Raw genomic sequence first — 16,346 nt, 5'->3', positions numbered from 1 at the left:
CTGGGGGCCATCTCTTTTTCTTCACCCGTTACAGAGCAGCAGGTAGCTGGGAGAAAACAGCAAGGCTGCAGAGAGACAGATAGATCAGGAGAATGGAAAAAGAAGAGGCCAGTGAATTCCAAAGTAGGAAAATGTTTGGTCATGAACTTTGGGAGAAGGAATAAAAGGGCAGATTATTATTGGATAGGGTGAACATTCAAAATTCTGGGGGAGATGGACCTTGGCATCGCCGTGCAGGATGCCCCATAGGTTAACTTCCATGTTGGTGGTAAATCAGCTGATTGGAATGCTGGTATTCATATCGCAAATAATAGGATATAAGAGCAGGGATGTGATGTTGAGGCTTAAGAAGGCACTGGCGAGGCTGCACCTGCAGTAGCGGAGAGAGTTTTTGGCTCCTTATTGAAGAAAGAATGTGCTGGCATTGCAGAAGATTCACAAGAATGATTCCTGGAATGAAGGGATTAATATATGAGGAAGGTTTGATGGATCTTGGACTATACTCCTTGGTGTTCAGAAGAATGATGAGTGGTAGGGGTCCTCAGAAGCACTTCGAATGTTGAGAAGCCTGGATACAGTAGATGTGGTAAAATTATCTCCCATGTTAGAGGAGTCAAGGACGAGAGAGCACAACTTCAGGGTTGAAGGATTCCCACTAAAAACAGAGGTGCAGAGGGATTTCTTGACACACAGACTGCAGAACCTCTTGAATTTTTTAACTGGTGGCTGCAGTGACCAAATCATTGGGTGCATTTAATGCACTTCAACTCTGTCTGCTGCAACAGGGTGGATCTCCCAGTGGCCACCCATTTCAATGCTTACATGGCTGACCGTGGACTCAAGCACATTTAGATTCTGATGAAAACAATTCATTATATCAGTAAAAGTTCAACCACAGCAACTGCTGGAATATAAGTTATACAAAACTGCTGGAAAAAGCAGGTCAGGAAGCAGAGAAACCAAGAACTGGAGAAGTAAGAAAACAAGTGTATTTGAATTGACAGGCTGGAGAAAACACAGAATAGGTGTTGGGAAATTTGCAAAGAAAGTCCTGGCCAAATAATGTAAGAAGCAGCCAAGTGGAACCACAAGATGCCCCTGTTATGCAATTTTCCCAGGTGGCACATTTTTGTGGCCTTGTCTTGAGATGTGCATCTATATGTTGTGGTTAAAAACCCACCGTTAAGCTGGAGGAGCTCAGCCCGGATTTTCAGTGTCCATAGGAGATCAAGATATATTCCCAACATTTCAGTCCTGAGCCCTTCTTCAAGGAATGAGCCAGATACAGGAACTCTTAGAAAAGGCACTTTCAGGTGGCCAAATGCCCCACTTGTAAAGCCGCATATAATGGCAATATGGGCTGCCGGAAGGCCACCTGAATGCGCAGGATGCGCCTGCCAAATGAACTTGGTAACCCTCCTCCGAGAGGTATAATCGGCACAACACAGAAATGCTGTGGTGCCGGGTGGAGGTGTTTGTTGAGTTTACCATTTTTGTTTTTGTTCTGCGGTGTTCAAGTGTGGAGGGTATTTGCAATGTGATTTGTCCGTTCCATGGTTTACATCTAGTTTAAACATAATGTGAAATGTTTACATTGCTATATGGAACTCAGATATTTAGGAAGCAATAAGATTTATCAAAAAATGTTTTTTATTACATTTTTGACAAGCACACATTACTTCATGAGAACACATAACATGCCAGGCAGTAGGTTCATGTTGTCGCATTGGGTGGGGAGGGTGGAGGGGGGAACAAGTTGTGGAAATTAGGAGCTAGGTGGCAGGGTCATACCCTTACAGGATGGACAAAATGGCAGAATGGATGGCCTGGTGCCCATGGGCCTGCTGATTGCGACAATCTGTGCTAATGGGTGCAGGACCATCTGCTTCAACCAACGTCCGCTCTGACAGAAAGTCTTCCTTGTTAATCTCACATATATTGTGCAGGACACAGCGAGCAAACACAACACCTGGGACTAAGGTGGTAGAGATATCCAGACGCTTGGACAGGCACCACCGGCAGCCATTTAGACGGCAATATGCATGTTCCACCACTATCCTTGCAGAATTAAGGGCCTTGTTAAATCTTTGCTGATCCAGATCCAGTCCTTGGTGCTGTGTGAACCCCTTCATCAGCCAATTTCGTAGTGGATATGCCAGATCACCCACAAGATGCGCTGGAACCTCTACGCTTTTGTCCATTAACATTCTTGGACACCTGCAGGCACAACAATGGAGAATGTTGTTAATTCATACACATGACCGTTGACACAATAAGCATACATAAGATTGACACATGGAGCTTTGTAGGGTGAACACTCACGTCAGGTGGGAAGTGGTATCCGCCCTGGTCCTCTTCCTTTCTATACAGAGGAGAGTTGGCAAGCACTGAGGCATCATGGGTACTGCCCTGCCAACAAAAACATCTGAGAAGCTGTAACGTGAATGGAAAGCACAGTGAAGTTATAGACATTGAGATGTGATGTGATAAAGACCAATAAAGGCTTAGCTCACCAGAATCTGTGGTCGACCACCGCTTGCAGAACCACCCAATGCCAGCCTTTGCGATTGTAGTAGGCTGCAACATGCAAGCTGGGGGCAATAATGGGAATATGTGATCCATCAATGGCACTGGCACACATTGGGTATCCCCTTTGCACCAAGCTGTCATTGGTCTCCTGGAGACGTGTTCCAATGGGCAGGGACATGAGACATTTACCGAGGAACTTCGTCAAGGCGGCCGTCACCTCCTGCACCACCATGCACACGGTGCTGATGCCTATTCCAAAGATGGAACTGATGGATCGATACTCACAAGGGGTGGCATACCAGCGCAGAGCCACAGCTAATCGAAATCCCGGCTCCATGGTTGCTGCGCCTGGTCTATGTGGCTTCAAGTGAGGTTCTTAGAGTTCCAGCATGAAGTGAAAGGTGCCATGCGACATACGAAAGTGTTTCCTCCATTCAGCAACATCAAATTTGGTGAGGTCATTACTCCAGAACTCAGCGCTCTGGGATCAGTTCAACCTCCAGAGAGACCCATGTGTCACTGACAAGCATCATTCACCTTCGTCTGTGAACAATGGTGGGCGAAACCTCTGGGCAGAAACAATTTCAAGCTGGCACTGGAAGGTGTTGTTAAGGTTACTGAACGCTTACTGTAGCTTTTGACAATTCACATCTGATAGGTAATAGACTCAATCAGCTGTGTTTGGACGGGAAACCAATATATGAATGGGCTGCCTTTTGGCAGCTCATTGACTCGATCGATATTCAGTTAGCGCTACTGTGTTAAAAATATTAAGGAAGACATCACAGATTTTGGAGGTTGGGACCCTGTTGGGAAGAATTGATCATTGATCCCTGTCTGGAAGATTTGCTGGCCTAAAGACTTGTATTTTCTCACCCACTCTGGAAGCCTGTGAGTGAGTAAAACCTATACTGGTTGTATTTTCATCGGAATTTATAGCTATCCTATAAACACAAACTTCTCCATGTCCGCCACAAGAGCGGGGATCTCCCAGTGGCCACCTGCTTCAATTCCCCATCCCATTCTCTTGCTGACAGCCTGTTCATGGTCTTGTCGTGGCTGCAAAAGGTGGTGCTACTGAAATGAAGCACCTCCACACAGCATGAAGTGAACCAGTAATTGCCTTTATATGAACCTCTCGTGCTGCTTTTAGGGGACGACCTCATTCCTCTCTGGGGTGCGCTGGTCTAGGGGAGTGATGTCAGTGCGTTGCGGAGTTGCTGCAACCAGGATGTGGCGACATCTCCCAGGCAACATGTGTCACCAAACGCATGCTTCTCGTGAGAAGGGAAGGGGCCAATGCCATCTTGTACCAACTGACTGGGACAGCGATTCGGCCCGCCTGACCACATGGTCGCTCGGCCTGCTATGAAAAACCTCATCCCTATCACATCCAATTAACACCTTTTGTTGGGCTGGATTTGTCCCCTAACCAGAATTCTGAGCCTTTCTGAGATTTCCTGCTTCTGGGTTATTCTGTTTATTCCTTGAAGAAGGGCTCAGGCCTGAATGCTGGAAAGAATAGCTGAGTTCCTTTAGCATGTCGGTGTGTTTGTAACTATAATCACAGCGTCTGCAGACTTCTGTGTTTCACTCATCTTTATTTGTAATACAAAGAACTGATGTTGGCAGTGGTGGTGGGGAGAGTGGGGGGTGGGGAACCACCTGATGGCATCCTCATTAGTACCGGGACCTACCACTTTGTGTCAGCCTATCCCAACAACTGGGAGCTGCAACCCTGCGACAGTTCCCATAGAATTAGAGGACTAACAGTAGATCTGTGTGGAAAGAAGAACCTTAGCTGCTTCTTGCCCTTTCGTGTAAGACTTTATTCGTAATAAATGATCGACCACAAAAAACCCTGTTCCAAGTCTCTTTCAGCCCTTAGTATCATGTCCATACATTCCCATCATTGAACATTTTACATGCGCTCTCTGTTTGCACTCGGATGGTGAGTGGGAGCAGTTCCTTTGGTGCTTCAACCTTCTCCCGACCCTTGCAGAGAAGCTTTTCTTCATCCTGCTGATGCTGGTTCTGATCCTCCTTTCTCTTCCTTGATGGGAGCAGCTGAGAGATGCTGTGGGCTGGGTCAAAGGGCTTCTCCAGGATTTGGCATGGCCTCTTCAGACAAGGATCCTGCTAGATCACACTGATGGGGAAGAGGGAGACTCCAGTGATCCTCTCTGTTGCTCTGAGGGTCCTGTGGATTGACTCCAATCCATTTCTCTGCAAGGACCCTCTCATCCAGTTTAGTTTGTACTTGCGTGATGTTTCAAGGTCCCTCGGCCTGACGGAGATTGCCGATTCTATCGCATCTGCTGATTCCAAACGACCTTAGTTCCTCCGTCCTGTCGGGTCAGTCCGATTTAATGTTTCTCATCTTTTGTTTGATTTTTTAAGACTGTGTAGTGGATGTGTGTGGGGTATAAGTGCATGGGTGCTTGTGGGTGGGTATATGTGTGAGCGTGTGTAAGAAGGGGTGTGAGGGACAGTGTGTGTGTGTGTGTGTGTGTGTGTGTGTGTGTGTGAGGGAGTGGGAGTGTCTGTTGGCATTTGGGTGTGTGTGGTAGTGTGTGTGTGCGTGCATGTATGTGGGGGTTTTATTTACAGTGAAAAAGTAAATACAGAATATTTACAATATATACAGAATATATACAGAAGAGTGAACAAATATATACAAATATATCAACGATCAAATATATACAGAACATATGTACAAAGCACAACATCGACGTCAAATGAAAAGAACTCGACAAAATTATCTCACTTATCGAACACGTCCCTGATATAAAAGCACATCTACCAATTTGCCCCGAAATAGTTGGGGTTGTGTGTGGGATTTGGGATGTGTGTGTGGAGTTGTGTGGAATTGGGTGTGTGTTTGTGGACTGCATGTTCGGGTATTGGGTGTTGGATGGAACGTGTGAGTGGATGTGTGTGGTGTGTGTGGGTGAGATTGTGCGGTGGATGTGTGTGGGTTATATGTGCATGGTTGCTTGTGGGTGGGAATGTGTGTGGGCGTGTGTAAGAAGGGGTGTGGGGGAGGGTGTGTGTGTGAGGGTGTGTGTGCAGATATGTGGGGCTTTTGTTTACAGTGAAAAAATATATACAGAATATATACAATATATACAGAATATATACAGAACAGTGAACAAATATATACAAATATATCAACGCTCAAATATATACAGAACATTTGCACAAAGCACAACATCGACGTCAAATGGAAGGAACTCGACAAAATTAACTTACTTATGGAACACATCCCTGATAGAAAAGCACATCTTCCAATTTGCCCCAAAATCATTGGGATGTGTGTCTGGAGTTTTGAGGGATTTGGGTGTGTGTTTGGGGTCTGCATGTGGGGTTATGGAGGGAATGGGTGAGGGGTTGTGTGTGGGGTGTGTGGGTAGGATTGTGTGGTGGATATGTGTGGAGTGTATGTGCTTGGGTCCTTTTGGGTAGGTATGTGTGTGGGCGTGTGTAAGAAGGGGTGTGAGGGAGGTTGTGTGTATGTATGTGTGCGTGTGGGAGGGTGTGGGAGTGGGTATGTGTGCGTGTATGCATTTCCTTCTTTCCATTTTCCATAAGGGAACAAATATATGCAGACATTTCTACAAAGCACAACATCGACGTCAAATGGAAGGAACTCGACAAAATTATCTCACTGATAGAACATGTCGCTGATATAAAAGAACATCTTCCAATTTTCCCCAAAATAATTGGGGGGACCTATCCTGAATGATTTTCAGAACCTTTCATTCTAAAACCCGACTTCCAGACCCATATTATATTCGTCTAGGAACAAAGTCTACTTTTAATACAAGAATCTGGTTCGGAGACGGGATTAAGGGGAGAGGGAGAAAAGAGATTCTATTGGAGTGTGGATGTGTGTGTGTGGGGTCACTGTGGGAGTTGTCTGAGTGTGTGGATTGAGTGTGTGAGAAGTGGATGTGAGAGGTTTGTGTGGGGTGAGTGTTTGATAAGTGTGGGGATGTGGGGTGTGTGTGTAAGTGGGAGTGTGTGTGGGAAGTGTGTGTAAGTATGTGGGTATGTGGAGTGTGTGTGGGAATTGTGTGTGGTCTGTGTGTTGTGTGGAGTCAGTGTGGAAGGTGTCTGAGTGTGTGGGAAGTGTGTTTGTGGGTGTGTGTGGTGTGTGTTTGTGAGGGATGTGTGTTTGTGGGGGGTGGATGTGTAGGGAGTGGGGTGTGTGGGGGTGGGTGTGTGTATGGTGTGTTAATGTGGTGTGTGTGTGAGGGATGGGTGGGGGAGGGGTGTGTGTGGGAAGTGTGTTTAGATGTGTGTTTGTGAGAATATGTGTAGGGGCAGTGTGGGGGTGTCTGAGTGTGTGGATGTGTGGGTGGTGGGTGAGAGTGTGTGGGATGGGTGGAGAGATGGTGTGGAGGGGTGTGTGTATGAGGGGTGTGGGTTACGTGTGGTGTGTGTGAGGGGTGTGTGTGTGGTTGTGAGGGGTGTGTGCTTGTGGGGGGTGGGTGTGTGGGGAGTGCATCATGGGTGTGTTAGTGTGTGTGTGAGGGGTGTGGGTTTGGGGTGTGTGTGGGGGTGTGTATGTGTGATTGGGTGTGTGTGGCAGGGTGAGTGTGTGTGTCAGTGTCTGTGTGGGGCACCAACGTATATAGGACATGGCAAGCATTGCATGCGCCCCCACCCCGCTTGTCAGCGCTGCTTCCATCCCCATACTTGTCAATGACGACGTCATCTTGCACCCCTTGACACATCAGCGATGGCACCAACCTCCCTCCCTCCATCAGCGATGGCACCAGCCCCCTCCCTCCATCAGCGATGGCACTAACCTCCCTCCCTCTATCAGCGATGGCACCACCCCCTCCTTCCATCAGCGATGGCACCAACCTCCCTCCCTCCATCAGCGATGGCACCACCCCCCCTCCCTCCATCAGCGATGGCACCAACCTCCCTCCCTCCATCAGCGATGGCACCAATCCCCCTCCCTCCATCAGCGACGGCACCAACCCCCCTCCCTCCATCAGTGAAGGCACCAACCCCCCTCCCTCCATCAGCGACGGCACCAACCCCCCTCCCTCCATCAGCGACGGCACCACCGCCCTCCCTCCATCAGTGATGGCACCAATGCCCTCACCCACACCTCCCCATGGGTCAGCGACTGCACCAATGCCCTCACTTCCACCATGGGCGCTATTTTGGCGTTTGTGTGTGTGGGGAATTTGGGTAAGTCTCTGATGTTTGGGGATGTGAGTATTGTATGTATGTGTGGTGGGTTAGTGTGTGTGGTGGGTTTGTGTGTGGGGTGGATTTGAGTGTGGGGGTTGTTTGTGTTTGTGTGGGGTTTTTGTGTGTGAGTTTGTCTGTGTTAGGGGTTTTGTGCTTGTGTGGTGTTTATGAGTGGGGTTTGTGTGTGTGTGGGATTTGAATATAGAAGGTGTGTGTGTGGGTATGGGATGTGTGGCTTGTGTGGGGTTTGCATATGGAGGGTTGGTGTGTGTGTGTGTGTGTGATATACGTGGAGGGAATGTGTGTGTGTGAGCGCATGAGTGTGGGGGAAATATGTGTGGGGTGGTGTGGGTGCGTGGATTTGCGGGTTTGTGTGTGTGGGGGTTGTATGAGGGAGTGTGTGTGTGGGCGTATTTATGGGGTGTGTGTGTGTAGGGGTATGTGGTTCGGGATGTGTGTGTAGGGCCATGTGAGTGGGAGTGCATGTGTGAGGGACTTGTGTGGGAGGGTGTTTGTGCAGGGTCGCATTAGTGCGTGTGCATGGTGGGATTTGTCTGGCAATGTTTGTGTCAAGGGTGTGAAGGGTGTGTGTGCGGAGAAATATGTGTGGCAGTGCATGCGAGGGAGGGAGTGTGTAGGGGGCATGATTGGGAATGGGTTTGTGTGTGGGTTGTGTGTGCAGGGGTGTGAGTGTAGGGGTTGCAAGTGTGGAGGGTGCGAGTGTGTGGATGTGAGTGCAGGGGTGTGTGCAGGGGTGAATATGGAGGGGCGTCCATGTGCTGGGTGTGTATGTGGGGTATGTGTTTGGGGGATGGGTGGAGGTCTATGAATGGGTGTGTGTGCGGTTTGTGTTGGGTTTGTGTGGGACGGGTATGTTATTGTATTTGTGGGGAAGTCTGTTGGGTTATGATTGTGTGGGATGTGTATGTGGGGGTGAGTGAGGGATGTGCATTGGGGCCATGTTTTTGGGGCAGATGTATGGGGTTGTGTGCATGGTGGGATGTGTGTGTGTGGTAAATATTTTGGAGTGGCTGTGTGTGCATGTATTTGTGGGAGTGTATGAATGTTAGGGTATGTTCTAAGGTATGTGTGGTGGTGCATATGGGGGGATGGGAAGTATGTATGTGGATATGGGGTGTGGGTGGGTGTGTGTGGGGGGGACTGTGTGTGTGAGAGGATGTGTATACTGGTATGTGTGTGGGAGGTTTATCTGTGTAGGGGTTGTATTGTGTGAGTGTGCATGTATGTGTGTGTGTAGCTGGGTGTTGATTTTGTGTTGGTTGTGTGTGGGAGGTGGTCAAGTGTGAAGGTGTGTATGTTTGGGGGTGTGTGTGAGAGGTATATGGGGTGTGGGTGGGTGTGTGTGGGGGGGATTGAGTGTGAGAGGATGTGTGTACGGGTATGTGTGTGGGAGGTTTATCTGTCTAGGGGTTGTATCGGGTGAGTGTGAGTGTGCGTTTATGTGTGGGATGTGTGGCTGGGAGTTGATTTTGTGAGTTGTGTGTGGGAGGTGCTCATGTGTGAAGGTGTGTGTGAGGGGTGTATGTGGGCGGTGTTTCTGGGTTGTGCGTTGGGGTATATGTGTAGGTGTGGTGTGTGGGAGAGGGACTGTGGGTGCATTGGGTGTTTGTGGAGTGAGGGTGTGGAAGGTGTGTATGAGTGTCGGAGGGTGTTTGTGTATATCTGTCAGAGGTTGTGTGTGGGGGAGTATGTGTATGGGGGATATGTGTGTGTGTGTGTGTGTGCGCAGAGTGTATGTGTGGGAGTTTATGAGCGTGAGGGTGTGTTCCTGGGATGTGTATGTGTGTGTAGGGTGTGCATGTGGGAGGTGTGTGATTGTGGGGGGTGTTAGTCGGGCCTTGTATGTGTGGAGTGTGTGTCTGGGGATGTGTGTTGGGGGTTGTGTGTAGGGTGTGTGTGTGGGAGGTGTGTGATTGTTGGGGTATGTGTCTGGGCTATGTGTCTCGAGTGTGTTGCAGTTTTTTCGGGGGGGGGGATTTAAGTGTTTTTTGTTGTTGTTTGAGGGTTTTTGTTTAAGTTAATTGTGAAAGATTGGGTGCCATTCTGAAAGTTGTAATAAGTAATTTAAGTTTTACAATTGTTAATGTTAAGGGTTTAAATCACCCAATAAAAAGGCAATGTGTGATAGATTATATTAAGAAGCTAAAAGTCGGGATCGTGGCAAGATAGCGTAGAGTCTAGACATGTAATCTCGACCTCTCTGGCCAGATTTTTAAATACCTGTTTTTAAACCTTTGTTTTCAAGTTTAAACGTTTTAAATTTTAGTTTAAAGTATCAAGGAATTATTATGGCCACTAATGGTAAAAAGATTAAACCTCAAGTTGATAAGAATATACATTTTCGAAGTGCTGAGGATCTGGGGCCTAGACGACCTGAAACAGCCCCTGGCTCAATTTCTTCATTGCCTAGACCCCAAAGATTTCCTGTGCGGGCTGAAAAAAAATCTATTGCTACCAAATGAAGGATGGCTGGAATTACCCATTCCCCGGAAGAAGGTGCGTGTTCCCAAGAAGTGGAAAGCCTTTTGATTTCAATGGAGGGAGCACACAGGAAAATGTCTCCATTGTTGGAAATGCATCAGGTCGACATCGATTCAATCCAGTTAAAGAAGTTTTGTGGCATAAAGGTTATAAGTCTACTTTTCGTTACCCTGCAGTGTTGAAGGTGTTTTACGGAGTCTGTCAATTTTGGTTTTTTGAAACTGATTGTGAAGCAATGATTTTTGCTGACTCATGGCCAGATATAAGAGGACAAAGACATAGTCCAGCATTATCTCCTAAAGAAAAATTTGGTAGCTCTGGAAAAGGAAGAAATGGCAAAAATGGGAAAAAAACAGGAATGGAAAGAGTCCAACTTCTGAAATGGGATTTTCGAGATTGGAGTCTTTTGGGTAAAAAGAATTTTCTTATTCTATTTTTTCTTTTGTTCTTATAATATTTTGATGTTACTGACTGTTTGGCTGGGCAAGGAGAGATTTGGACTTTCTTTACTAGTCATCAGCCACTGGTGGGTGACCCACACCCAATTTTTGTTTAGAGGATTACTACCTTTTGGTAGTTTTTTTGGGGGGGGGGATTTTCTTTTTTTTTCCTTTTTCTTTATTTTTTTATTTTTTTTTATTTTTTATTTTTTTTAGTTTTTAATTTGTGATTTTTTTATTGGAGGGCCTATATACATTAATTTGAGTTTTTATATAAAGATATTATTGGTATTTAGTAATAATAGTAGATATGTCAAAGTTGAGGTTTGCTACTTTTAATGTTCGAGGATTAAATAGTTAGATTAATATACGTGGGTCTTGGCGTATATTAAGAAAATGAAAATTGATATTGCTTTTTTACAAGAAACACATTTGAATGTGAATGAAAGCGTGAAATTAAAAAGGAACTGGGTTGGGCATGTATATTCTTCATTTAATTCTAAGGCTAAAGATGTAGCTATTTTGATACGTAAAAATGTATCTTTTGAATTACAATCAATGGAGAAAAAGGCAGAAAAAATAAAAATTTAAAGAAGCTAAAAGTAGATATTGTATTTTTGCAAAGGACTCATTTGACAGAAAAAGAACATGTGAAGTTGAAGAGAGATTGGTCAGGACATGTAATTTTGTCTACATTAAACTCTAAAACTAGAGGCGTGGTGATATTAGTTAATAAAAAAAAACTTTTTGCTGTGGATTTTTTTTTTGCTAATGTTGGAAGAGTACTGATTGTTAACTGGAAGATTTTTTTCTGAAAGTTGGACTTTAATGTATGTTTATGCACCAAATGAAGATGATCAGACATTTATTTCAGGGACATTTTTAAATTCGAATCAGGCATATGGGAATGTGTTAGTCGGAGTAGATTTTAACTGTTGTTTGGATCCCTTGTTGGACAAATCTCCAAAAATTGTTGAAAGAACTAAAATGGCAAAAAGACTGTTTAAGATGATGGAGGATTTAAATTTAGTGGAAATTTGGAGGAATTTAAACCCAACTGAGAAAGATTATTCACTTTATTCAGCTCGGCATAATTCTTTTTCTAGAATAAATGTATTTTTGATTTCTGTGCATTTACAAGGTAGATTTAATTTTGCAGAAGATAAAAGTAGGTTATTCTCATATCCTTCATTAAATGTTTACGGACTGAATTAACTGAGACAGCTTATCGTTGGAGGTTTAATGAAAAGTTATTGAAGAGACCAGATTTCATTTAGTAGATGAGAGATCAAATTATTTTTTATTTACAAATGAAAGAAAATTCAGTTCAAAGTAAATTTATTTTGTGGGATGCTTTAAAAGCATATTTGAGGGGACAAATTATTAGCTATACAACTAAGAGAGAAAAAAACTATTTATTCGTAAGTTTAAATTTGGAAAAGGAAATCGAAGGCTTGGAGAAAAAATTAAAAAAAAAATATACAGAGGATGAAAAGATAAATTTATCTAAAGTGAAATTACATTATAATTTACAAACGTATAAATGTGAGAAAATGATTTTGCAGTCTAAACAATGTTATTATCAATTGGGAGTAAGAGTGCATATGGTTTGGCATGGCAACATAAAACTGAGCAAGTATCAAGGACAATTAATGCTATTAGGAAGAATGGAGAAATTACATAAATGAATACTGATGAATTTTTAAAATTTTATGAAAATTTATATATGTCAGAGGGTTATAAAAAAATGGATCAAATTGATTTATTTTTATCTAGTTTAAATTTGCCAGTGTTGAATGAATTTGAGGTAAAGAATTTAGATATTTTATTTACCGAATTAGAATTGAGAGAAGCTTTGCAATCGATGCCTGATCGGAAATCTCCTGGAGAGGATGGATTTAAGGTGGAGTTTTATAAAAAATTTAATGATTTATTATTTCCATTATATAAAGATGCTTTGAAACAAGCAACTGAAATGGATGTATTTCCAGAATCTTTCTCAAAAGCATTGATTACAGTTATACCTAAAAAAAGAAAGGAACTCTTTAAAAGTGTCACCTTACAGACCGATATCATTATTAAATGTTGATTATAGATTGGTGTCAAAAGTTTCAGATAATAGGTTAGTGAATTATTTGCCAAATTTTTTTACGTAACAATCAGGTAGGGTTTGTCAAAGACAATATAGTTAAATTGTCATCAGATAATATAGTTAAATTGATTTCATTAATTAATGCTAAAAACAACAAGATAATCAACCAACGGATATATCTTTGGATGCTGAGAAGGCATTTGATCGAGTTGAGTGGAAGTTTTTGTTTAAAGTATTGGAAAAATTTAATTTTGTTCCATTTTTTAGGGGTTGGGTTAGGGCTTTATATGCAGAACTTATGACAAGGGTAATAACGAATGGTGAGATTTTAAAATCTTTTAATTTATCTTGTTTTACAAGACAGGGTTTTCCTCTTTCACCTGCTTTACTTGCTTTGGTGACAGAACCTTTAGCTCAGGCTGTTTGACATGATTTTGGTGTTAGAGGACTTAAAGTGAGAGAAAATGAAAATAAAATTAGCTTATTTACACATGATGTTTTTGTATATTTAACTAATCCAAAAACTTCACTAAAATTATCACAGGACTTGTTGAATAAGTATGGTAAATTATTGGGATATGAGATTAATTGGGAAAAGAGTGAGGTTTTACCAATAGCAGAAGAAGATTTTATGGATTGTAGACAAATTACTAAATTTAGATGGTCAAATAAAATTAAATATTTAGGAGTAGTTGTAAATAAAAATGATCATGAATTATTTATTTTGCATTATGTACCTTTATGAAATAAGGTTAAAATTGATTTAGATAAGTGGAAAGATTTATCACTGACCTTAATACGAAGAGTGAATTGCATAAAGATGAACATTTATGCTCGAGTACAATACTTTTTTCAATCTATTCCTTGCATAGTTGGGTTATTCTTATGGAAAGGTAAATTATCGAGGGTTTCTTTCCAAAAATGGACTTGGCATTATAAATTGGGTGGTTTGCAATTACATTGTTTTTATAATTATTATGAGGTGGCACCGATGAAGTTTATTAATTGGTTATTTGATAATCAACAATCTCCTAGGTGGGCAAAGATAAAGATGGCTCAGATTTTGGAAAATAATATTAATAATTTAATTTATAAATGGAATCCTTTATTGTTACAAGAATTTAAATTATCCGTTTTTCGACATATAATGAATATTTGGTAAAGTCGCAATTTAATTCTTGATTCTATCGGAATAGTTTCGATAAGATCACCATTATATCAGAATAAATTAATTCCCTTTTCATGATAGAATCCTTACTTAAAAGATTGGGAAATTAAAGGATTAGTGAATGTAATAGATTGTTTTGAAGCAGGGAGGTTTTGTTCATTTAAAAGGTTGCAGGAAAGATATGGTATTGCATCAAATTCTTTGTTTATTACCAACTTTGAGATTATTTAAAGAAGAATTATGGGAAGGAAATAAATTTACCAGGTCAAAAGAAATTTGAATTATTAATTGCAGATAAAGGTGAAAAATGCTTTATTTCTGATATGTATAGGTTGTTGCAGGAGAAAATGGAAAAAGACAAATGGGAAAGAATTAAATATTATTTTGACATGGGAGGAATGGTCAAAACTGTGTGTTGACGGTGTTACCAAGTTAATTAATGTGAGGTATACTATGGTCAATTAGAATTTTTTGCATCAATTATATTCAACCCCTGAGAAATTGAAGAGATATGGGTTCAGTTTAACAGATTTCTGTTTTAGATGTAGAGAGCAGAAAGTTACTTTTGTACATTCAGTTTGGTCGTGAAAGAAAATTAAGCATTTTTGGGAGGAAATTATAAAATTTTTGAGGGATTTGTTTCAAAGGGATATTTAATGGATCCAAAAATATGTTTGTTGGGTTATGTTAATGTTCCATTTGTTGATTCAAAATGCCTAAACCATATTTGGCTTTGTTAAGATTTGGGTTAGCAGTAGCGAGAAAATATATAGCTGTCACATGGAAGAATATAAACTTGCAAAGATGGCATAACGGATTGCACTCTTGTCTATATTTAGAAAAATTAACATATAATGTAAGTAATTACTCTTTTTTATTTATATGTGGTGTTTATATTTGAAACACATGGCTATAGAAATTAAATCAATGTTGTAATGTTGGCAGACCAATCAGGGAATATTTGATACATTTCTCTAAGGTTTTGGGGGAGGAGAGGTTGTTTTTTTTTTCTTTATTTTGGTTATTTTTTTCTTTTTTTGGTTTTTATTGTATTAGTAAGGGGGAGGGGATGTAGTTTACAGTTATTTTATGTGTATTTGATTTTCTTTATGTAATTTGAGAATATTAAATAAAATCTTTCAAAGAATCGAGTGTGTATGTGTGTGTGTGTGTGGGGCGTGTGCGTCAGGGTTTGTGTGTGTGGGGGTGTGGTAGGAACTGCCGCTGATCCCCGAGTCCTCCCCACTGCCGCCGCTGATCCCCGACCCCTCCCCACTGCTGCCTGACACATCGATTCCTCCAGACGCTCGAGATTCCAGCCGGCTTCTCTGAGCAGGGTGTCACGGTTGATGTAGTGGTTAGGGCAATGCCTTTACATGGCCAGTGGTCAGGACTGGACCTCAGTTTGAATTCTGCGCTGTCTGTCAGAAAGTTCTCCTCCTCGTTGCTATCAAGTGGCTTCTGTGTTCAATCTTGCCTTTGAAAGTTCTTCTGCATTCAGGACAGGTTGTTCCAGATGGCAGATCAGGCTTGGGTTGGTACGGCCTCTCCTCTCATCTTCTTCTATTTCTGCACATCTGCTGGCTTCAAAGGTTGCTGTTCCCTCTCAGATGATGGTTTGCCAGACCTTTCTGTCCATGGTTCATCCACCCTTTGACAGGTCTTGTTTTTCATCCTGCAGGGTGTCTAGCCACCCTCCTCACCAGGCAAGCCTGGTGGGGGAGCCGGTTTAGTCGCCGACCACTCGACCATGCGACAGGTAGTACTGGGTTACATGGTACCAGTAGCACTCAGGCGAGTGACCTGACACAGATCCTTGTTTACTCTTCACTTCATGCAAAAAGGCTCCCAAGTACTCATGTTGACCATGACTGTGGCCAATATGCCTTTGTTGAAGAGCCTCAGGATCCGTACTTCCATTTCAGTTAATCTAATACTAGAAGGGGTGTCCTATAGTTGTTTCCTTGATGCAGAGTTAAAGGCTTTGGTGTGGGTGATGAATGACGTGTACAAAAGTTGGATCTGTTCACTACATTTTTTTGGAGTTGTCGAATTTTTAGGTGTTGGCAGAAATCTCGCTTGAACTTTGTTGAGATCCTCCAGGACTGGATGTAGAAATACCTGAACATGTTGATTGTGTTTCCAAGTGTGGCTGCCTTATTGACTGTTGGTCCTGCTACCAGCTCGACTTCCAGCACAAGTTGTTGTCCTCCCTTCTGCGCTTCACGAATCTACAAGCAATGGAAACAAAAGTCATTCAAGGGAAGAGATGAACAGAGTTGAGGAAGATCACGCGAAGACGACCAATGGTCTTCAGCTCAAAATCATCTTCACTTTTTCGTAAAGATTCAGAGACAATAGAAACCCATTAATCCCCTATCCCTCTATCCCTCCCCCTTCGTCG

At 42.6% G+C, this 16,346-nt stretch overlaps 1 protein-coding gene across 3 annotated transcripts in view; it reads right to left on the bottom strand.

The window, feature by feature from the left end:
- Window positions 1–14,930: 14,930 nt before the first annotated feature.
- The window catches only part of LOC138750532 (microtubule-actin cross-linking factor 1-like), a 28,806-nt gene continuing 27,390 nt past the window's right edge, over window positions 14,931–16,346 (bottom strand). For all 3 annotated transcript variants that reach the window (XM_069912621.1, XM_069912623.1, XM_069912624.1), the window contains exon 8: window positions 14,931–16,173. In XM_069912621.1, coding sequence (XP_069768722.1) covers window positions 16,166–16,173 — 8 coding nt within the window. In that variant the 3' untranslated portion in view covers window positions 14,931–16,165. The remainder of the gene's footprint in view (window positions 16,174–16,346) is intronic.

Source organism: Narcine bancroftii, unplaced genomic scaffold, assembly GCF_036971445.1.
Source record: "Narcine bancroftii isolate sNarBan1 unplaced genomic scaffold, sNarBan1.hap1 Scaffold_165, whole genome shotgun sequence".
Taxonomy (NCBI): domain Eukaryota; kingdom Metazoa; phylum Chordata; class Chondrichthyes; order Torpediniformes; family Narcinidae; genus Narcine; species Narcine bancroftii.
The sequence above is the reverse complement of the archived record's forward strand: the minus strand, read 5'-3'. Positions and strand labels throughout refer to the sequence as shown.